General features: G+C 43.5%; 1 protein-coding gene across 3 annotated transcripts in view; it reads right to left on the bottom strand.

The window, feature by feature from the left end:
- Cdk19 (cyclin dependent kinase 19) overlaps window positions 1–22,875 on the bottom strand; it is a 140,275-nt gene that overhangs the window by 27,384 nt on the left and 90,016 nt on the right. For 2 of the 3 annotated variants that reach the window (XM_032888295.1, XM_032888296.1), the window contains 3 exons: window positions 19,245–19,355; window positions 17,336–17,476; window positions 1,531–1,588 (listed from right to left, as the gene is read on the bottom strand). In XM_032888295.1, the coding sequence (XP_032744186.1) occupies window positions 1,531–1,588; window positions 17,336–17,476; window positions 19,245–19,355 (310 nt within the window). Of the gene's footprint in view, window positions 1–1,530; window positions 1,589–17,335; window positions 17,477–19,244; window positions 19,356–22,875 lie in introns of those variants that run through there. The other variant, XM_032888297.1, reaches the window with a different exon arrangement.

Here is a 22,875-nt window from a genome sequence, read left to right as displayed (position 1 = left end):
TGTACTAATCTGACAGACCCCTCGCCTTCTTTCATCAACTGAAAGCTCAAAACTTGGTCGGCTAGTGTACTAACCCTGTGGCAGAGCTGTCCACCTGCCTCTGTTCCCATCACATACTCGCCACCCGGCCTTGCCCTAAGCATCTGTCTCCCTGATGGTTCTGCCCAAGCACTGGGAAATGCCTTGATAGAAGGCCTTCTTTTGTCTGTGACTACAAAAGTTTGCTGTGACTGCTCCGACAAGAGACCTAGCATCCGGCAAGCTGGATCCACACTGGGAGGCTGCAGTCACTCTTGTTTGGCTCTTACTAACCTCTCTCTTCATTGGGGGGAGGCTGTGTTTGTGTTGGCAGAAGTAAGATTCAGTTGAAAACTGAAGGGAGAAGAGGGAAGCCCGAGAAGGGCTCAATGACAGCAGTGACGCAGGGACTTAGGAAAAGCCGTTCCTTTCTGAGCTACACAGGGAACTAGCAGGTATCTGTCAGTCAGCCCTTTCTTGTAGGAAATCAGTGACTATCAATGGGTTATCTATAGGGAAAAGTCTCAGGACAGAAGTCTTAGTCATGGCTTCGAAGAGTGAACAAGACAGCTCCTTAAGTCTGGTTTTCCTTCACTGTGGCTCTCCCTTCGGCTGAGGTAACACAATAAAGACTCTAGCCCACGCACGGCCAAACATCTGCATGACTGTTTCTCTTGGGGAGGAACTAGCCCTTTCCAGCTTTGCCAAGCAAATGCAAGTCTTCAATAAATGCCTGTAAGAAAACACTTGAGTGGTAAAATAAAAACAACAAATAATGGGAAAGATCCAGGAAGGGGAAAAAAGCAACTTTACTGTCAGGTATTTACTGCCAAGACAGTTTTCAATGAAGGCGAATTCCTTCACCTCCAGGCAGAGGTTCAGAGCTGGGTTACAAGTTTAGAGCAACTTCTTCTGGAACTGGGCTGGGAAGGATGAAGAAGTGGGAAGCAAGCAGCAGGACGGATGGACAGGACTCTGTCCCAGTGACAGCACCATTTGCATCACCTCAGCATTCCTTCCCAGCAGCAATGAAGTCTGCCTGAGTCCCTTCCTGCCTGAGGTGATGGAGCCCAGGTGAGTGAGAGGCGCTACAGGCACTCATGCCCACAGGTAGGCTAGAGTCTGGGCAAAGGCACACTGCAGAGGGCAGGAGGCTGCTGTCAGTAAGTCAGGGTTAGGGCGTTGTACTGGGAACAGGATATGGATCGACTGAGCGATCGGCAAGCTAAAGAAGCAATGGTGTGAGCTGAGTGTTGTGCTGGAGCGTGGCGGTGGCACACTGTAAGTGAGCAAACATCTGTGAGACTGGTTAACGGATGCCTCCGTGCACGATGACAGGGTGTGAGTGCTGTGGAGAATGGGCGACTTTACAGGCCACCTACATTTTCCAACACCTTTTCTATAAACACGGACACAGTAATTAAAGTCGACAACGTAATGAGGGTGTTGAAGGGAAGACACATTGGACGTCACCCGGTCTCTTCACCAGTTAGCTCAGGAGTGATTACCTACCTATTTTGACTCTCCCCCTTTCAGGACCTTCTCCCATTACTAGGATATTTGCTGGTTTCTAGAAATAAAAATAGAGCATTCAAATTACTACATTTATCCTTTTGACATGCTCCAAAATGGAAATTTTTTCATATGAAAATATAATTTTTATGTTTTTTCATTCAGTCTAAACTAATTAAAGATTAAGCACTTTTTATAGTTAAAGCATTTGATATTTTTGAAGTTAGCACTAAATTCATATAAACATTTTTGCCAGGGAAACGCACCTATTTTCAAAGTTGTATCATATAAATAATTATAAAGTAATTGAAGTTATCACTTATATTTGTCCCATAACTTAAAACTTGCACAACTCAAATATATTTTTAATGTGAAAATTTCAAACCACAATATAACTACTCTCACTTAAGTCAACCAAATGAGTATTCCTTGCTAAGTATTTTTGGACTGCATTACAACAACAGCACTGACTCCGAGAGACTCCATTAGAATTCATATCAATTACAATAAAAACGAAAGTAAGCAACTCCAAACACAGCCAGCGGCGGTGGCACACTCCCAGTACTCAGGAGGCAGAGGCAGAAGGAGCTGAGTTCAAGGCCAGCCTGGTCTAATACAGAGTGAGTTCCAGGACAACCAGAGTTACACAGAAAAACCCTGTCTCAAAAGACAAAAGAACACACACACACACACACACACACACACACACACACACACACACACACACACACACACACACACACACACACACACGAAAAAGAAAAGTCCAAACACAAATTCAAAATGTAGGACAATAAAAGCCAAGGCCAACAGAGTCTCAGTAAGAGGAAGCTGCAGGAGTTCCAAGCCTCCCACACCACCTTCATCTGCAAATGTGTGGAGACAACAGCAATGGGGGTGAGCCCATCTCCTCCGAGAACCTGGGTTGGGGGGGGGGGTGCTTAAATTTACTCATTTACTCAATGATAGGCTAGATGGACAGTCGGGCAGTGAGTTTCCTTTTGAGGGGTCTTTTGAGACAATCTTTCTTGCTATCTCCCCCTCCCCCAAGACCCTGCCCATGTTGCTGATTTTTGTTTTAAGAGAATACTTCCATGAAAACAGTGAGCACATACACTAATCATTCACAGGAAGCGACTAGTATTTTATTAAGTGCAAGGCCTACTGGGGTGAGGACCCAGAGTCCATTACCCTGATCCTGAATGCTGACAAAGAGCTGGGGGAAGGAGCAAGGCTTTGAAGAGCCATGCTGGGGGACAGTGAGATGTCTGACTTGAGGGCAATCTTAAACGCCAAGTGAAGCAGTCTGACCCTTAAATGTAGGCAGTGAGGGCAGGAAGCAGAGACCAGAACTGCTGTGAAGAGATAAGGAAGCACAGAGGGACTGGTAGGGCTGAGAAACAGTTTAGCAAAGTAAGTTTACAGGACTTGGTGACTGGGAGGAAAAAAATAACAAAAACCACGACAAAAATCACACTGAGACCCTGGCTTCATGTGACAGGAACAACTGTATCTTTTACGGAACCTGAAAACTCTGAAAAGTATTGACTTGGGAAGGGGCAACAGAGCAGAGATGATAACATGAGACGCTCAGGCCACACTAACCAACAGACTGCTACAGGATGATTTGGGTTCATTCTTCTGGAGACGAACCAGAGGAGTGTGATGACAAAACCAAGAAGGTCGCCAGGGCAGAATGGGCAAAACATCGGGGGGTGGGGGTGGGGGCACCAAACCTTCAAAATTCAAGGTTGCTAACTATCAACTGATTGATACTTGGGGCCATTATAAAATAAAGACTTCCAGGAATCAAAAGGAAATACATGACAACCTCAATTCCAAAGAGCTTAAATTTAGTAGAGGATGATGGAGAGAGGTTTAGAATACAGTATCATCAGCATATTAAACTGAAGAGGGAACAAAAACTCTTTTCAAACCATCAGGACAATATTTAGGAAGGTAACTTTAGGAAAGATGGCTAGGATACTAATAAACAAGAATTGCTTTTCAGGCTCATGGAGATATAGACATGGGGCTGGAGAGATGGCCAGCAGCTCACAGCGCTTGCCTCTCTTCTGGGAGCATTCCCTTCCCTTCCCACGTCAGGCAACTTGCAATCAGCTCCACAGAGTCTGTGCCCACCTCTGGCTTCCCAGGGCACACAAGCCAAAATATCACATTTGGAAACTTACTATTTCTAAAGCATTCCAGGCAAAAGGAGAACCTATACAAAAATGAAAAGCATCCAGGACCAAAATATAACTTATAACTTACAACTTAAACTATGCCGTGGGATGCAGCTAGTAAAGCACTTACAAGGAAAGTTTATGGCTTTGAATGTTATGTCAGCAAGAAAGCTTAGTAAGGAAGAATGTGCCTGACGTGTTTAAGAACAACAGCAGCTGAAAAGAATAAACAAACAAAAGAAAAATGAAACAAAACACTATGTAGAATTATTTTTAAAAATCCAGGCAGCAATAGCAACCAGAGGGGTTGGAGGCTGTCCAGGGACAGCTGGAGGGCTGGGGTGCAGCGGCTGACTGATAAAAGACTCAAACAAGATGCACGTCAATCAATTCCATGCCGCCCAGGTGACACAGCAAGACTCTTAGAAACCAAACTAAGCTACACTAACGATGACAAGGACTGAGGATGCAGCTCAATGGCAGAGCACTTGGGAGGCATGCTAAAGACCTGGGCTTGATCTCCAGCACGTCAACATTAAATGCACAAGGAAGAACAAAGACCTAGGAGCAGCCAAGACATTTGTGAGAGGCTGTGGTGAGAGTGGAGGGGTGAGTATAGGAATTGGGCTCAAACAAAACAGTAGCTCAGGTAAGGAGACCAATGGGCTACAATGAGTGAGCGCCTTGGGGGCCTCAGCACTGATGACAAAGTCAGTGGAGAAACTATTAAAAACTGAGGAAGGAACAGGTCAAAGATGAAAAAAAAGAGTCCTTATCTCACAACTAACATACATACATACACACATACATATATACATACATACATGCATGCATGCATGCATATGTTTCAATTTCAAGAGGAATAAAATATAAATAAAAGCCAAAAGTTTGAAAAAAAAATACAAAAATAACCTTCCTTCCTTCCTTTAAGACAAGAACTTACTACAGAGCCCAGCTGGCCCTAACTCTCATAACTCAAATTGGTTTCAAATTCAGGGCCCACCTGCCTCAGCCTTCTGAGTGTAGGTTTTTTACTTTGTTTTTAACTGTGTGCCTGTGTCTGTGCTCATGGATACAATGTCCACAGAAGCACGAAGGTATCAAACCTGCTTGGGCTGGAGTGCGAGGAGACTGTAAGCCACCCGGTGTGGGTGCTAGGAACCAAACTCAGGTCCTGTGCAGGAGAAATAACGGCTAACCACTGGGCCATCTCTCCATAGCTGAGCAAAATTCTTCATATTTTTTACCATAAACTTTGCGACATTAAGAAAGCTTCCAATAATCAAAACCAAAGAAAATTAAGTCTGCAGCACACAAAGAGAATATTTCTAAGACAAAAGACCCTCTGCACGTCAAAATGGAAGACCAGCATAGAAAAATAGAAAAAAATCCAGACATTTAACCAGAGCAAAAATATATTTTAATAAAAACCCATATGGAAAGATGTTCGACCTAAGTCAGTAGGAGCACTGAGGTAGTGTTTTATCCTAGTAGATTTGTTCAAAACACACAGCTGAACAACAGAAACGTGCAAACTCCGTCCAGTTCTAGTGGGAATATACTGGCCCACGTGCTTAGGAAATAGTTTGGCATAATCTTGCAGAAGTGAGTAAGTAAATCACTTTGAATCAGTCATTTCGCCCTCACACAATACCAGAGAATGTTTGTAACACGGTTCTGCATTGTAAGAAAATCACTGAGATACAAATAGATGGATGGTTCACCTTGGAAGTATTACACTGCATGAAAAAGAAAACTTAGGTGGTCTGCAACATGACAGCATCTCACATAGCTTACACTCAAGCAGAGATAATGCTGCATTTAAGCATGCAGCGAGATAAACCTGTTTTTAGACTGAAGAGAGTAAGGCCATCTGCTAAGTCTCAGGAGAAGGAAGATCCCACACTAGGGAGAAGACAAAGCAAGCATGTCCACTCGGACAGTGGCAGGTTCTCAACGGGTCATGGTATTTTTATGCTTCTAGCATACGTAAATTTTGCATGTACATATTATGATGATGGGAACAACCAAGAAAACAAGGAGCAGGGTTAAGGCTGAAAGGCATTGTCTTCAAGGGTTGTAAGCAGTATTTGATACTCGACGGTGAGTGTGCCACCCAGATATCTCAGGGGAAAGCCGTCAAGGCAGAGAAGGAGCAACCTGAGCACCACGTTCCCGGTGAACTACAGGGTATGAAGGACCATGGTGGTTACAAGGCAGAATACAAGGATGGCCGTTATAAAAAAGGAAGCCAAGGAAGGACTTTTTTCCTGTTTCAAGAGGTTCCACTTTTTAGCACAAGCTCTTGAGTAACAAAATCTGGATACATTCTTAGCCTGTACTCCCAGAGTAGTTGAGGGCTGCCATAGGATGTGCAGGTGGGCAAGGAGCTTGAGAGAGGGAAGCGGGAAGGGGAGCTGGGAAAGGCTAGAGAAAAGATGAGTACCTAGATACCTAGAGAGCACAGAGCCTCTCTACATGGCTATCAGATGTAAACAAAAAAGATCTCAGGAGATGTGACCAAAATGGATGACTAGGTCATTGGTGGCCCAATAAGAAAGAATATTTTTTGTTCAGTTACAAAGCCAGATGTACTAAATACAGCAAGTTAGCGTAAAGAAGGCCAACCCAGGAGAAGGAAGACTCTGAATGACCATCTCTGACTGGCCATGGCGTGTCAATTGTAAGATCATCCTGTTGTTCAAGCCATTTTGCATACTATTCCCTATAATACTCGTAATTCCTAAAGCTTGAGATTTTAAAGCACTTTAAAACTCTAAGATATAAGTGTAACAAAGTCTGTAAGCTGGTGACAACAAATAGCTTCCTAAAAGAAACAGAAACAAAAGGCAAGAACAGGAAGTAGGCCTGCACTACTTACCCGCACCAGCAGGTCCTGTGATCAGGCTACACTGAAAACAGTGCTGGCACCACAATGACACGAGCCTACAGAGAGGAGCAGGAGGCTCCAGACTGTCTTTGTGACAGCATTCTGAACGCCTATGTAAGTTTCTAAGGGCTCCATGTGCTGACAGGAAGGCAGGGCCAGTGGCTGGCATGAACAGGAGCGGCCTACCAACTCTTAGACAATCCACGACAGGAACCCAGAGCTTGAGCAGCATTCACAGGGAAGTCTCCTGAAGTCAGGAACTACAACTACCCAGTCAGTTTTCATCCTTAAAGTGAGACCACCAGCTCTCCCCTTATCCACCAGTAAAATGTGTTTAACCCTTCAGAGTATTTTCTCACACTTTTTGAAAATAATCAGGGCATAGAGGGCTATGAAACAGGGCTTAGAACAACTCTATCCAGTTCTCAAAATTTTACACCAGATTGTGTCTATGAGTATTTAATTTTCAACAGACTAACTTTAATAATTAATATACTTTATTTATATATTAATAAATTAATAATAAAAAGAATTGAGGTGTTCAATGCCCAAACCTAACACAACCACCACAAACCTAAACAGACAATAAAAGCAAACCAAAATTGTTCTGACCCAGTTTCATCCCAATTAGCACAGACCACGCTTCACCAAAACTCTTCCTCTTACTGTGAACACAAAATGCCAGCTGCAAAAGAAAGTGATACTGCTGGGCTTGCACACTTTAGTTGCCATAGAAACAGCAGAAATGGCAGAAGCTGGATGCCTCAAGTTATCAGCAATAAAATCAAACAGAGAAAAATCAGAGCTACAGGGTTTTAGTTAAATTCTACAATAAAGGCAAGTCATGAAAATGTGCAATAGTGACATGATTATACAGAGCAATTCCTTTAATATTCATATTTCTGCAAAATGTAGTAATTCTTAAACCCACACAGGATACTGTACATGTATTCCTGGTCTGCTTTTCCTTTTATAGGATCAATTATTTCACAGGGTTAAATTTACCTCAGCTAATTGGTCTATCATAAATAGAACAGCCACAGCGATCCACAACCACTGCACTCCATTTGCTTGCTTCCCCTACGTCAGCATATTTGGGAATCTCAGTATGATTCTTAACTGCACCAAAGACCAAACAACGGAAACACAGATAGGGACAGGCATGGAGTTAAGTTGGGTTAGTTCCTCTAACAATGGACAATGCTGGCCTGAGATTAATGCTACAACCATGCTTTCATTTAAAGCCAGTGTGGTACAAGTCCCCTCACTTGATACAGAAGTCAAATCCCAGGACAGTTACTCCTGCACTGTTCCTCACTGTCCCTGAACAATAAGACTCTGTGCTGCAGAACAGACAACTACCCAAGGGGAAGTGCCGTGCTTTCCTTCCTTGAACAAACACCGCTGTAGTGTGGAGACATTACTCCACCATAATTATCTATACCTAAAACAACTTCATTAATTGATAGTTGAGCATTTAAAAATACAGCAAGGCACAGTGACTAAACCAGTAGTCCCAGTATTTAGGAAGTGGAAGCAAGAGGATCAGGGTTCAATGTCTTCCCTGATTACTTAGCAAATTCAAAACCTAGAAAAGTGGAGCCAACCTCAAAAAGATAAACGGAGACTGCTGGACATGGAGGAGTACTCCCTTAACACCAGCACTTGGGAAGCAGAGGCAAACAGAACTCTATGAATTCCAGGATAGCTGAGGCTACCTCAAAACAAAGCAAAACAGACAGACAGACAGAAACCAGAGGGCGAGGCATCGGATGAAGAGGGATAGAAAAGATAGACAGAAGTGAGGCATGCAGAGTCCAGTGTGACTTCAGGTTCCAGACATTAGAGAACAGACCTACCATATGCTAGTTGCTAAGGGACAAAATAAGAACAACTAAGTTCCCAACGGTGAACACTCACAATCCACCTAGTTACGGGGTTAGGCAAAGAGTGTCCTTTGATGGGCAATATCCCATTTTAATAGAAGTCTCAGGAAATGAACACCCTAAAATATACTGAGATTATTTCCAAATGTTTTTAAAAAATTGGATTTTATTCTGGGGTTCCAAAAACACATATACACTAATGATTCCCAACAATAGCACGCGTGTACCTTCACAAGTAGCACAAACTCCATTCACCCGAGATAATTCCCCTTCTCCGTAACAAAGCTCTTTCCTGAGATTCCTTGGTCAACTAAAGCAGAAGTCTGACCTGGATCCTGTCCTTAGGCCTTGGACTCGTCACTGCTCCTCAGCTTCTTAGGGACTAGCTATTCACCGCGGCCTCCCTCCTCTCCATCTGGATCCTGTCCTTGGCCTTGGACTCGTCACTGCTCCTCAGCTTCTTAGGGACTAGCTATTCACCGCGGCCTTCCCTCCTCTCCACTCTCATCAGCTTGCCTCAGGGCTGCACCCTTTCTCATCGGCTGACTACAACTTGACAGAGTTGCTGCTGCCCATGAGCCTTAAATCGGCTCCACAACTCTGAGCCATCTCTCTTAAAAACTTGACTGGCCCAGGAAAAAACACATTTTATACAGAACAATTAGGATCCGCCATAACTGGCCTTCCTTGCTTTTCTACCTTTGCTCTTTTCCAGTAATACCAGCTTCTTAGTCTACATTTTTATTGGCGCCATTTCTTCTGCCTGAGATGCTCCTACACCCACTGCTTTCACCATACGAATTATTTCTAGTGTTCCAAGGCCCTCATTCCAGCTGCTTAGGCTCTACTGGGCGCGAGGGAGAGAATGTGAGTATTAGGAATGAGGGCCTTGTTGCTCATGGCGAGGTAAGAGTTCTCTGTGAACTCCACCCCTGGCCCTATAGTTTCTTTTAAAGCGTTTTGTTTTAGACCAGCTCTGTATAAATTTCCCTACAGTGGACCCAGTGAGGGAAGAAGTTGTGTTTTATACATCCTCACAGTGCTCAGTACTGTGTCTAGCACATATGAGGCACATTGCAAGGCAAAGGCTTCTCTACCCAGAGCTCCTAGCCATCATGTAAAATGTGTTTATAGCGTACCTGTGAGCACGAAAGCCTTCCCAGTTCGTGTCCACAGCTGATGTAAGTAGCTGTGTGTAAATAACAAACAACCTGCAATTCTAAGTACATGACTAGCTTACTGTAATACAGCAGTTATGTTAATCCGACCTTGGTACTCACATTAAACAATGCCTGCCAACCTGGCACTGCCAACATTTAACAATGCACGTCTTTGTCTGTCTTTTAGAAGTAGTCATAGGCCTGAACAACAAACACATGGTTTTCTCTTCTCTAACAAGAACCAAAAGGCAACATCATGAAAAAAGCCCAGTGCAACAGAAGCGACAGAAGCCATGTGCCTGGCAGGCTATTCACTCCCTGCCCTCCAAAGTCCTGAGGGGAACCAAACTCCACTGAACACTGTGTCAGCACAGGAGTAAGGCTGCACAGCATTCAGATTCAGCACAAAGAAGGACACCACACAGAAGCAACGACAGAAAAGTTTTCTCTTTACATCTTTCACTCTCAAATAAAATTAACTTAGAAAAACAACGTCCCTGTTCCAGGGTTCACCACAGCCCAATCTATAGTCGTGCTTCTTCCTTTTACTTTTTATTTAGTTTAATTTTTATGTGTGTGTTTTCTTTATTCTTACTACACAAAGAAAGGAAGAGTATCAGGGAACGGTGGGCTAGCTGCGCTCTCTTGCCTAACTGAACACTCAGGCCCAACTGAGAATGCAAACTCCAAAGACAGTGCTGGGAAGCCAGAGCACTGGAGTCTCTAGGATACGGCCTCTACAAGTCTTCTGCTCAAACGTACACTCAGAGGACTGTTTGTTCCCCTAAAGAGCCATCACACAAGACCTGGAGAAAACCAAGTGTCAGTCTTACACGAGAGATCTCGACATGCTCAGTAAGAGACCTAAACACTGCCAGAGGTTTGTGACCGCCCGGGTAACCATTTATTACAACTTATCAACTTGTAATTAAAACAGAAATAGCGGGGTTGGGGATTTAGCTCAGTGGTAGAGCGCTTGCCTAGGAAGCGCAAGGCCCTGGGTTCGGTCCCCAGCTCTGAAAAAAAGAACAAAAAAAAAAAAAACAAACAGAAATAGCGCTTTATATAAATTTTGCCACCAAGATTGAATAGCTAATTCAGTCTTAATGTCACCAAAGCCTGTCTGTGGCTTTTGGTTTTGTCTGCCTTTTTTTTTTTTGTAGTTATTTTTATTTTTTATGTGGCCTTGTGTGTGTTGCAAATGTGCACAGGTACACCACCTGGGTTAACACCCCCCCTCCTCTGATCTTCCTTAGGGTTTCTTTTCTTTTTTTCGGAGCTGGGGACCGAACCCAGGGCCCTAGCAAGCAGTTCACTTTGAGTTCACTTTGATAACGTGGACGGGCCTCAGGGCCTTGATTGGGCCTTGAGGTGGAGGGGAGCACTAGACAGAGCAGTGCCCGATAGAGAGATCTAAGCATGGTAGGAAGAGGCTTCCTGGAGGGGACCTTCCTTAGGAGTAAGAATGAGAAAGTGTGTTGGGGTGACGTTGGGTTCAGGGTCAGGGGGCAGCATTAGCCAGCCAGCCAGTCAGCCGTGAGGGGAGAGGAGACGCGTGCGCTGGCCAGTCAGCTTGACTCAAGAGAGTCACCTGAGAAGTGGGAGTCTCAGGAGAGAGCGCCTCCAGAGACAGGGCTGCAGGCAAGTCTGCATTATTTAATTACTGATTGATGTGGGGGGCCCAGAGACAGGGCTGCAGGCAAGCCTGCTGGGCATTTATTTAATTACTGATTGATGTGGGGGGCCCAGCCCACTGGGACCGTGCCAGTCTTGGGCAGGTGACCCTGCATGCTCTAAGAAAGCAAGCTGAGCAGGCTGAAGGGAACAAGCCAGGAAGTAACATTCTTCCATGACCTCTGTTCCAGTTCTTATTTCCAGCTTCTGCTTTGAGTTCCTGCTCAGACTGCCCTTAGTGACAGAGCATGACAAGTTACAAGTTGTTTGTAGCAATGGTGTATATCTAGGTAATAGAAACCCTAAGGACGGGGTTGGGGATTGTGTGTGTGTGTGTGTGTGTGTGTGTGTGTGTGTGTGTGTGTGTGTAGCCCAAAGCACCAGAAAAGGTGTAGTGTAGATCTTCTGGAACTTGAATTAAAGATGTTGGGAGCAGCCGTTTGGCAGCCAATTGGGTCCTAGGAACTCAACCTGGTCCTCTTCACGTGCAGCATACACTCAACCTGAACCATCTCTTGAGCACCTCCTTTGCACTTTTAAACAAATACAAACTCAGCTCATTAATGCATGTATAAACACCAACTACTCAAATGCAAGTTGAGCTTGTAGGACAAACTCCCACAAACATTCTCTAGAAGAGAAGAGCCAGGGCAGGCCCAAGCACTCGCCCGCTGTCGTCGCTCAGTAAGACCTAGAGCTCCAACATATAACAAAGACACATGTTCCACTGTGTTCATAGCAGCCTTATTTATAATAGCCAGAAGCTGGAAAGAACCCAGATGCCCTTCAACAGAGGAATGGATACAGAAAATGTGGTACATCTACACAATGGAATATTACTCGGCTATCAAAAATAATGACTTCATGAAATTCATAGGCAAATGGATGGAACTGGAAAATATCATCCTGAATGAGCTAACCCAATCACAGAAAAACACACATGGTATTCACTTACTGATAAGTGGATATTAGCCCAAATGCTCAAATACCCTAGATGCACAGAACACATGAAACTCAAGAAGGATGACCAAAATGCGAATGCTTCACTCCTTCTTTAAAAGGGGAACAAGAATACCCTTGGGAGGGAATAAGGAGGCAAAGTTTAGAACAGAGGCAGAAGGAATACCCATTCAGAGCCTGCCCTACATGTGGCCCATACATATACAGCCACCAAACTAGATAAGATGGATGAAGCAAAGAAGTGCAGGCCGACAGGAGCCGGATGTAGATCTCTCCTGAGAGACACAACCAGAATACAGCAAATACATAGTCTAATGACAGCAGCAAACCACTGAACTGAGAACGGGACCCCCATTGAAGGAATCAGAGAAAGAACTGGAAGAGCTTGAAGGGGCTCGAGACCCCATATGAACAACAATGCCAAGCAACCAGAGCTTCCAGGGACTAAGCCACTACCCAAAGACTATACATGGACTGACCCTGGGCCCCAACCTCATAGGTAGCAATGAATAGCCTAGTAAGGGCACCAGTGGAAGGGGAAGCCCTTGGTCCTGCCAAGACTGAACCCCCCGTGAACTAGATTGTTGGGGGGAGGGTGGTAATGGGGGAGGAGGGGGAGGGGAACACCCATGGGGAAGGGGAGGGGAAGGGGTTAGGGGGATTTTGGCCCAGAAACCGGGAAAGGGAATAACAATCGAAATGTAAATAAGAAATACCCAAGTTAATAAAGATTTAAAAAAAAAAAAAAAAGAAAGAAAGAAAAGACCTGGAGCTCAGCAGGCGCTGTGGTGCTGGGATGTGAGTGGGAAGCCAGTCTGACTACAGGTCACACAGGCCACTGATCCAGCAGCAATGCTCTGAGACCAGGGTCAGTGAAGCTTCTCAGGAGCCACTCAGTCCGCCGCCTCCGTCTCTGCTGAAGAACTGAAGTGTCTTATACTCTGAAGACAAGTCTTCATGTCAGAGAGCACAGGACAGAATCAGTGAGGCATGAACTCTGCTCTAGGAAGCTCGCCATTGTGAGAAGCCTACCAACGACATGCTGGCCTTCCTCCAAGGCCACAGCACAACCCATGAACACGTCACCCTGCATTCCATCATCTTACTCTGTGCTGCGTCCTGCTGTAAAATTAAAATAGAGCTTTCTGTCTGTTTACAGGTTTCAAATATTTATAGACTTATGTCTCTCCTTCACTGTCTCTCAGCCAAGAGAAATACATTTAGTTCTTTCTCCTTTCCTTTCAAAGCCAATTCCTCAATTCAAATAATCTTTTTAGTGCTTTTTAAAATTCTCTGCTTTTGTATTACATTCTAGGATCTAAATCATGTAACTGAAATATTGTTCTAGATATGAAAAAAAAGTTAAAAATCATTTTGAGGATTAATGATCCTGTATATGAACTCTAGAATCTTAGCTTTTAGCTACACTCAATTTCCTTTCATTATATTATCAAGCTGCAAGCTTCTATTTTTTCTAGTATGATACTTGCATGATTTTCCAGGTTTCTCCTATGAAATAATGAGCAAGACGCAGTGAATACAAAGACACAGTTGTGCCTCACAGATGGTCTAAAGCAATGGGAAACGAAGCAGTTAAAAGCCTTCCAGGTCTCATACAACAGCTCTGGTCTTCAGCCCACAACAATACATTTCAAGGATCTCCATCTCCTTTTAATAGCGCACGCTTATGTTACGTGCGTTAATGTTTCCACTGAGGACAGACACTCTTACGTTACGTGTGTTAATGTTTCCACTGAGGACGTGTAAATGTATGGGCTAAACATTCCAGTCCTGAAAACGCTTGGGCAAAAGCAGGCCAGTGTGCTCCAGATACCAGGATCCTAGCCAGTGGAAAGGACTGGGGAGACTGTCCCAATTTCATTAGAATTACTTACAAATCATGGAAAGCTACAGTAACCGTGTGGACAAATTCAAACAAGCCCTGTGAGAGGCCAGAGCCTCTCTCATCATATATTTAAACCCTATGTTCACCCTATGGACACAAAGCGTTTGTAAACACTGGGATTCCATTCTTTGGGTCACAAAGTTTTGGGACCTTAAACCAACCCTCCAGACTCCAGAACCAGCTGCAACCCAATTTTTGTTTTTCTTTACACTATACCATTAGTTCCTACTTGAGCCAGACAGAATCCATGTCCTTTCTGAGATAACACAAGTGCCTTCTCACCTTAGAATTTCTTATTGGAAAGTTTATACCCAACACTCCTTCCCTTGCTGAGTTTTAATTCTGTGTCACAGTCCAGCTCCACTTCTGCCTCCTCCCTGAGCGTCGTCGCCTCCTCCCCACCGAGTACTTTCCTTGGCATGAATGGGGAGCGCCGAGTCTGCACCTCTGAGGACCTATGCTAAAGCTGTCGCTGCACAGGGAGGTCACGGTGCCCCTCTTAGTTACCACCTCCTTGAGACAGTCTCTGATGCACTCCCATTTCTCTTTCTTTTACACAAAACTAATAAAAGTTCATGGAGGACAGTGTCTCAAATTCTGCCATTTCTACAGTATTTACTGTATACAACACGGATCCAAAGCCTGCCTTCCAAGAGAGTTACAGTCTGGAGATGATCCAAGACAGTGGTCCTCGACCTTCCTAATGCTTCAACCCTCTCATGCAGCTCCTCATGGTGTAGTGACCCCAACCATAAAATCATTTTTGTAGCTACGTCACAACTATAGCTTTGCTGTTGTTATGAATTATAATGTAGATATGTTTTCTGACGGTCTTACACAACCCCTGTGAAAGGGTGTTCAGCCCACAAAGGGGTTGCATCCCACAGGTTTAGAACTACTAATCTAAGACATCTATATGATAAAACAAATATCATAAAAGAACACACACAAAATATAACAAAATGAATAACAAATTATTTCATCTCGAAGTTGAGATAGATTATGTAAGCTTAATTTTTTTTTAATTTATTTTGTTTTATCATATGTATTCACGCTTTTTACTATGTGCACCCCATGCATGCTTGGTGCCCGTGGAGGCCGGAAGACAGCATCAGAGCCCCTGGGACTGCAGTTGTAGACAGTGCTGAGCTGCCTGTGGGTGCTGGCAATCAACCAGGTCCTCGGCAAGAGCGGCCAAGTCAGTGCTTAACTGCTGAGCCGTCTCCAGCACCAGGCTTTAAATATTTCTGCTGAGCCTTGAAAGACAAGTACCTCTGAGTATAGAGACAGGGGCAAGAATAGTAAGACCAGGAAATGCAAGCCATTAAGGCAAGAGACATGAGGACAACACAGGAACGACCAATAGTAAACGGCTGTAGGGTGTGTCTAAGTCATCAGAGCTATACTCAGTAAGATCCTGAACAGCAGACTAGAAACTCCGAACTTCATGAGAGGCTAAGAAATGGTCATTAGGTCTCATGGACTGGAAGGAAAAAGAGTTAATGTAGTAGACACATGCAGAAGCCAGTACCATGATAAAAGACAGATGTAATAAAGGCCTGAACAAGGAAGGGTACAGGGGATAAAAACAGGTGAGAAGAAGAGAGAAGATAAACATGACAATGCCACGTTCTAGATGTGAACTACAAAAAGGTCAAAAGTCTGGATGCTAAGAGGCGGCTGGTGCCATAACCAAGAGCGAGGACACTGAAGTAGACAGCAAATAAACAAGAACATGGAGTCCTCGCCAATACTCATCAGTGTCCACAGACGTTAGAAAACGATTCTGCTTAGAACAAAACAGTAATTCTGTAAACACTCAAACCAACCCTCAATAAGAGATTCTCACTCATGATTCAAATGTGACTGGACCCTTGAAAATACGAGCTCTACACGCTGTCTGTGTGGTCACTCCAGAACAGCATCAAGTGCCGCCGTGAGGCTTTCAGACGTGGTCCTTTACTCATGACAAACAGGACTGGAGCGCCAGGAGACTTAGAGATCCCTATAATTTTTTAAAATGCTAACTAAATGAAGGACTGATCTGTGGTCACTACCATTCCGTCACAATTCAACTCCAATGCCACAACAAGAGGTGGTCAGGGCAGATTCCAGGCCTGGAGACGAGGTACCCAGGGGCACTAACGCCTTCTCTTCGTGCACTCATTCTTCTCGGCAGCAAATCACTCTCCTCAGCTATTGAGGCTGGAGCTACCTCAACCAAGCCTGTCACTTCTAGATCTGAACTCACAAAAGCCTGAAAAGACAAAGTCTTATGACACTATGTGGGGAAGATGATATCTGCAACGATAACGGCACGGGGATCACCAGTGCCCTACATCCTTATGTCTGTAATAAATCAAAATAGTCTAACCTGGCAATGAAGTTTACACTAGGAAATGTCTGTTATACCAAAGCAAAATAAGACCAGGCGTTTGCATTGTGGAGAATTTGCCTAATTAGTATGTCCTGGCTATTAAACCCGTTTATTTACTATTAAGCAATATTGGTAACAACATTCTTTTCACTAGAGGTAATATCATTATTTAAGTCTAAGGGGATGAAAAATTAGAACTCAACTTCATTATTAGTGCTTTTATATAAAGAAGAAAGTTGAAGCAAAATCCACCAGCTTTCCATCTTGACGTAGCATTAAAATTACACACTACTAATATTAAAAATCACACTGACAGTTTAAAGCCATGTATTGATTTAATAGAGACCGAACGGTTAGAGATAGTCTAGTTGATTAGGTTTTTGATTACTTGAGACAGGGCCTTGCTAAGTAGCTCGGGCTGGCTGTAAACTCCCTCACTGAGTACTGGGGTGGCAGGTGTGCACTACTGCATTCTGTAAGGCGTAAAGGGGAAGGAGGAGGGGAGACAAGGACTAAGGGAGAAGGCAAACCTAGGCTGTCCTTGGACTCGCGGCAATCCTCCTACCTCAGTTTCTCAAGTGCTGAGGCTATACCCAGGAGACACCACTTCGTCAGCTCCCAGTCTTTTGATTGTAGGTTATCCCTCCTTTTGCATGTATTTACAGGTTTTTCTTAGCTAATGTTCTATTATAATTGTATCAAAATGACTGATTCTGTTAGGTTTGAGGAAGAAAAGATGTGTGATGAATTCAACCAACGTGCTTACCAGGTCCCTGTGGAGCACCCAGTTTGCGTGGAGGTAATGGATACCATCGAGGATCTGGTACAGCAGCGACTTAACCATGGATCTTGGTAACTGCATGGGCTTTTTATTTGCTTTTGATGCACGGTGAAACTTAATAATATGCTAAAAATTAGAAAATAAAACATACTGTAATACTATAGTCTGCTCATATCTCCACTCAAACCCCACCAAAATCAAAACTGAAATAAACACTCTGTATTACCTTTTAAAGTTAATGACACAAAAATTTCTGAATAATAAGGTTGTCCAAAAATGTATTTTGGGATGAATGTTAATTGGGTCTATAATCAGACTTAATGAAAACATTAAGAATTTTCACTAAATCACCTCAAAATGGGGAAAGGGTGGATATTCAAACGCCTGTCTAAGCAGTGATATCCGCGTGGGTGGAGGAGAACGGCAAACTGTTACACAAAGTCAGTAAGCTTAGCTAATGTCCCTAACAGGAGGTCTCTGTGCATTGCAGGGAAAACACCACCTCCTTGAGGCTCAGATGCCCCTAGAGGTTTGTATCATATGAAGAACAGTACAAAGGAAAGTAGGAACCACACCACATCTTCACATTTTACAATACATGTGGAATGTGGGTTATAAGATACTGAAATGCAAGGGAGGAAAATGCTGCAGGTCACATCAAAGTCCCAGCCTATACCTGCACTCCAATCCCGCCCAGGGCCTATGAAGAACAGCCAGCACCTGACCCACCCTGAGTCAGAGCCTCAGCCCCTATACTCCTGTTTAAAGTGAGCTAAACACGTTATCAAGGAAGCTTTGTAGAAATAGAGCAGGGTTAAGAAAAATCAGAAAAGCACTTTTGTTTTGGGATAGGGCCTCAGGTTAGTCCAGAATTCAAACTCATTATATATATAGGTGACCCTCAATTCTTGATTCTCTTATATCCACGTCTCAAGTACTTAGATTACAAGTATGCATTACCATGATGAACAAAATAATTTTTATGAAAAAATTATATTTTATTTATGTGTTTTGTGTGTGTGTGCATGTGTGTATATGTGTGTGTAAATGTGTATGTTTCCATTTGTGTGTACTACCAAGCACACATGGAGATCAGAGACGACTCACAGTAATTGGCTCTCTAATGAACTTTCACAGTTCATTCGACGAGACCTTACAGGCCTGTTCTATTCTTATTCAGATCTTTTTATTTATATAGAAAGCAAACTACAACATATGGAACCAAATTTATCTACAACTTAACTGTCAAATTTGGTTTTTTTAGTAGTTTTAGAGACAAAAATGTTTAAAATGCTTCAGTTAGGAATTGGCTTTCTCCCCCTTCTTTTATGTATTGATAAGGCATTCTAAAAACTATATCCGTGGCTCAGAGGTTAAGAGCACTGACTGCTCTTCCAGAGGTCTTGAGTTCAATTCCCAGCAAACACATGGTGGCTCACAACCATCTGTAACAGGATTGTGTTCATATACATAAAATAAATAAGTGTTAAAAGAATAAAAATATAAAAACTATATCCACACTTCTACTTGGTAGACCCAGTTTTAAATTCCCCAATATGATAAGAGATCAACTTGAACTTATCAACTACCGACAAGCATATACTTGATTAAATGTGTGTGCACTTCTCGAAAGGAACCAGTGATCACCACAGGCATTGCCAAACCATCATCAGCTGAGTGCACGGGAGTAACCTCTTACTTCTAAGTGTTACAGATGTCACCATTTTAATAAACCTCTGTTTGGTACTCATCTTTACACCCAGCATTTCCCACAGTTGCTCCACACTGTGAATTGCAGCAGGCTTTCTCTTCAGTGCATTAGTAGTACATTCCGCTTCATGCGTGCCCCTTATCTACATAAACTAATCCTCTGGACAGAGCAGTTGAAACTTACCCAAAGGTCATGTTCTGCATAGTCAAACAGCAGCCACACCTTCCTGTCGCTGTGAGAAAGGAACACCTTCTGCAGTGCGATCACGTTAGGGTGCTTCAGTTCTCTCAAAAGCTGAGAGAGAGGGAGAGAGAGGGGAGGGGGGGGAGAAGGAGAGAGAGAGGGAGGGAGAGAGAGAGAGATTACTTGATTAGCGAGGAGGGGCTGATCTTTTGAGACAAGTCTTACTACAGTCCTAACTTAGCCTCCTGAATGACAGGTATGCACCACTGGGCCTGGTTTTGAGGTAAGCAGCATGAAATGGGAAACAGCTCTCAGAATATTCTGATAATACCTTTCTGGTCCTTTTCTAGAGAGAGTGTGTGTGTGTGTGTGTGTGTGTGTGTGTGTGTGTGTGTGTGTGTGTGTGTGTGTGTGTGTGCGCGCATGTGTGATAATTATTTCCACTCCATGTTGGAACCAGGAAGCAGTGGAATCTTTAGCGCTTACAGCCCAGTGGAGAAGGAGGGCTGTTGGCGTTCTGCCCTTGAAGGAGACACTGGGCCTCCGAGCCCTCCTCTTTCTTCTCCTCTCCTTACACCCAAAGGCACGAGTATTGCCAGGCCTCTGCTGCCACACGCTCGAGCCATGGGGTACTGTGCCATCACACGCTCTAGGCAAAAGGGCCAAAAAGCTACGGCCTGAAATCTCTGACAATACGCCTTTGCAGTGTAGTGATCTGACTATCTCAAGCATCTGTCACATAGACAAAAGCTGACTCACATAGAGGTCCTGTACAGAGAAAAATACCCCTCACAGGGTACAAGCTTCAAGCTCCACCCTGACACGGAAGTGGAGAGACCGAATGAAACTCATCGCCTGCACATGAGAGGCAGCAGCCTGGGAACACAGTCACAATGGCGTGAGCGCAAGGCCAAAGCCTTTGAAACATCCCTGTCTCAGACTATGCGACTGGGATTCAGGTTTACCAGGCACAGAAACATACTAATTCTTTGTTCGTTTTTGTTTGTAAGACAGATGCTCAGCGTCCTCGTTCACATGGCCTACAGTCACAGGCCTACTCAGGAAGTTGAGGCAGGAACATTTTAAGTTCAAGGCCCATTTGGACTACAAAGTAAATTCAAGGCTCGGGCAACTTAGCGAGACCCCATCTCAAAACGAAAAGCAAAAATAGGCATGATGTACAGTTTAACACTAAAATGCTTGCCTAGCATACAGGAGACCCTGAGTTCGGTCTCTAGAAAACACAAGTGCGTGTGTGCGTGCATGTGTGTTTTTACATGCGGCATGCACGACGCGTAAATTCTCTCTCTCTCTCTCTCTCTCTCTCTCTCTCTCTCTCTCTCTCACACACACACACACACACACACACACACACACACACACACACACGACCTATTTATGTTAGTCCAGATTGGCTTTGAATTTGTGATCCTCCTGCCTCAAACTTTCAAGTGCTGGGGTCAAAAATGTGTACCACAGGGAACGGAGAGATGGCTCAGCAGTTAATAGCATTGGCTGTTCTTCCACTGGACCTAGGTTGAATTCCCAGCACCACATGGCAGCTCTGGAACTCCAGTTCCAAGGGGCTCTGACACATGCATCTGGTACTCTGACATATATGCAGGCAAACACCCATACACATAAAAAAAAAAAGTTAAAAAATAAAATTTAGAAAACAAAACAGAAAACCAAATATGAACCAAAACATCTGTCTTGGTAAGCAGTTTTCAAGTCTTGATCATTGTATTTTTGTTGAATTTTTTTCTTTTTTGTTACCTGCTTATCAAATACTTAAAATATGCACAACGACTATATACAAACGTTTTACTCCATTTAATTGTAATAACAATTGTATGATGCAGCTTTAAGGTCAGGGAAGGCTGACAGCCCTTCCTCCGTGGGTCTTCTTTGCTTTAGATGCTACATTAGGCACAGGCTCCTAGCCAGTGACAGGCTCAAGTCAAGCTCCTCCCAACACAATTCTAGGGATTAAACAGAGAGCCAGTCACTATTAAAGTTGCCACACATCACTCCTCGGCCTTGTGGCTAAGATCAGGTGTAAAGGTGCCACAGTTGGACAAGTTTCCTACGTGTTTCATGGATGCCGCTGAGAACGTGATGGAGGCAGAATGACGTCGGACTCAGTCAATCATTTGCACAGGTGTATGGTCGTGCTAGCACAGCTTATCCTGTAACTGTTCGAATTTGCCTCCCGGTCAACCGTGGACTTCTCAGACAAAGGCAAATTGTAATTTCCCTTTGTTTTCCTGGGAATGGCACAATCCTAAGCACACCGAAGGATTGTGGGATTGAGGGATCTGTTGATGATTTCATCTTCTTTCAGAATTAAAATAATACTTATGTATACGCGTGTCTGCCTCTTGCCCACACCTCTCCCTAAATGCAGCATCTCTACTTCAGTGTCTAATGGCTGAGGTGCTGTTCTTAGCTGTCCCTCCCTCTGCTCTTCAAGAAAATGGCCAAGGCAGTGAGGGGAGCAGGGAGGAGCCTGTCTACTCTACTCTCATCTATCGCTTCCTGAGCACGTCCTCCCTGGCCCTCCTACTGAAACTGTAATCAGCTCTTCTCCACTTTGCTTTCCAGCCAGCACTGTGATTTTCACAAGTAAATCAAAAATTGTCTTTGTCTTCAAAGGTAAGGGTAGACAGATGTAAATTGTTTTTTAAAGCAGTAAAATTATACTACTATATATTCTTCCAAACATACTACAGCTCTGTATTCCTCATCTACAATTTCAAACCAATGCTTGCTAATTTAGAAATCTGAAGAAAAACATTTCCACTTCAGTGGAAGAAAATGCACTCCCAGGAGAGCATCCTGTTGGCTACCGGACCCCAGTGCTGCAGAAGCCGGGCCATGAGTCCACACTGCACGTAACTGACCACAGAAACAGTCCTGTCTAGTGTCAGGCAGGGGCTGACTTCCCTTCCATGTCATGGGAGAAGTTGGTTGTGCCTCAATTTGCACGTTCATTTCGACATTCCTTACGTGCAAGCACTCCTTTCCTAAAGATTTCCCTTTGAGTAATTTATGGCCACTGCTTGGTTTCTTCATTTCCCATCTTTTCCAAAAAAATTATTCTTTTAACCATTATTGTACAGAGGTACTTACTTAAAATTGACACAGTTTTGTAAGTTGCTTATTGTCATTTTTATTAATAGCAAAGCTTTTTGTTAATTTAATAGCCCCAGTGCTCAAAATGGCACCTATAACATAATTAAGCACTCAGTAGTATTTGCTGAATGACAAATCAATTGAGTCATATGATTCTTATACATGAAAACAACAATAAATAACCTTGTGAAATTTTGATTTTTTTTTTTTTTACAAATTATCCTCTATCAGAAAGTATTTTGAATGGTTTTTTTAATTAAGATATATTCATTTGGGTTCCAGGGATCCAATCTCAGGTCTCCATGCTTGAGAGATGTGAACTCTATCAACTGAGTCCTCTCCTCAGCTCTCAGATATATTTTTAAGACTAGTTTACAAATGAAACACTTAAGTCCTAGATAAACATTACACAAAAAGTATCTTCACTACCCTCACCGCAACAAAACAACTAGTGAACCTTCTACCATTATTACAGAACAAAGAATAGCAGAATGGA

The sequence above is a fragment of the Rattus rattus genome, chromosome 18 (genome assembly GCF_011064425.1).
Source record: "Rattus rattus isolate New Zealand chromosome 18, Rrattus_CSIRO_v1, whole genome shotgun sequence".
In the NCBI taxonomy this organism is placed as follows: domain Eukaryota; kingdom Metazoa; phylum Chordata; class Mammalia; order Rodentia; family Muridae; genus Rattus; species Rattus rattus.
The sequence above is the reverse complement of the archived record's forward strand: the minus strand, read 5'-3'. Positions and strand labels throughout refer to the sequence as shown.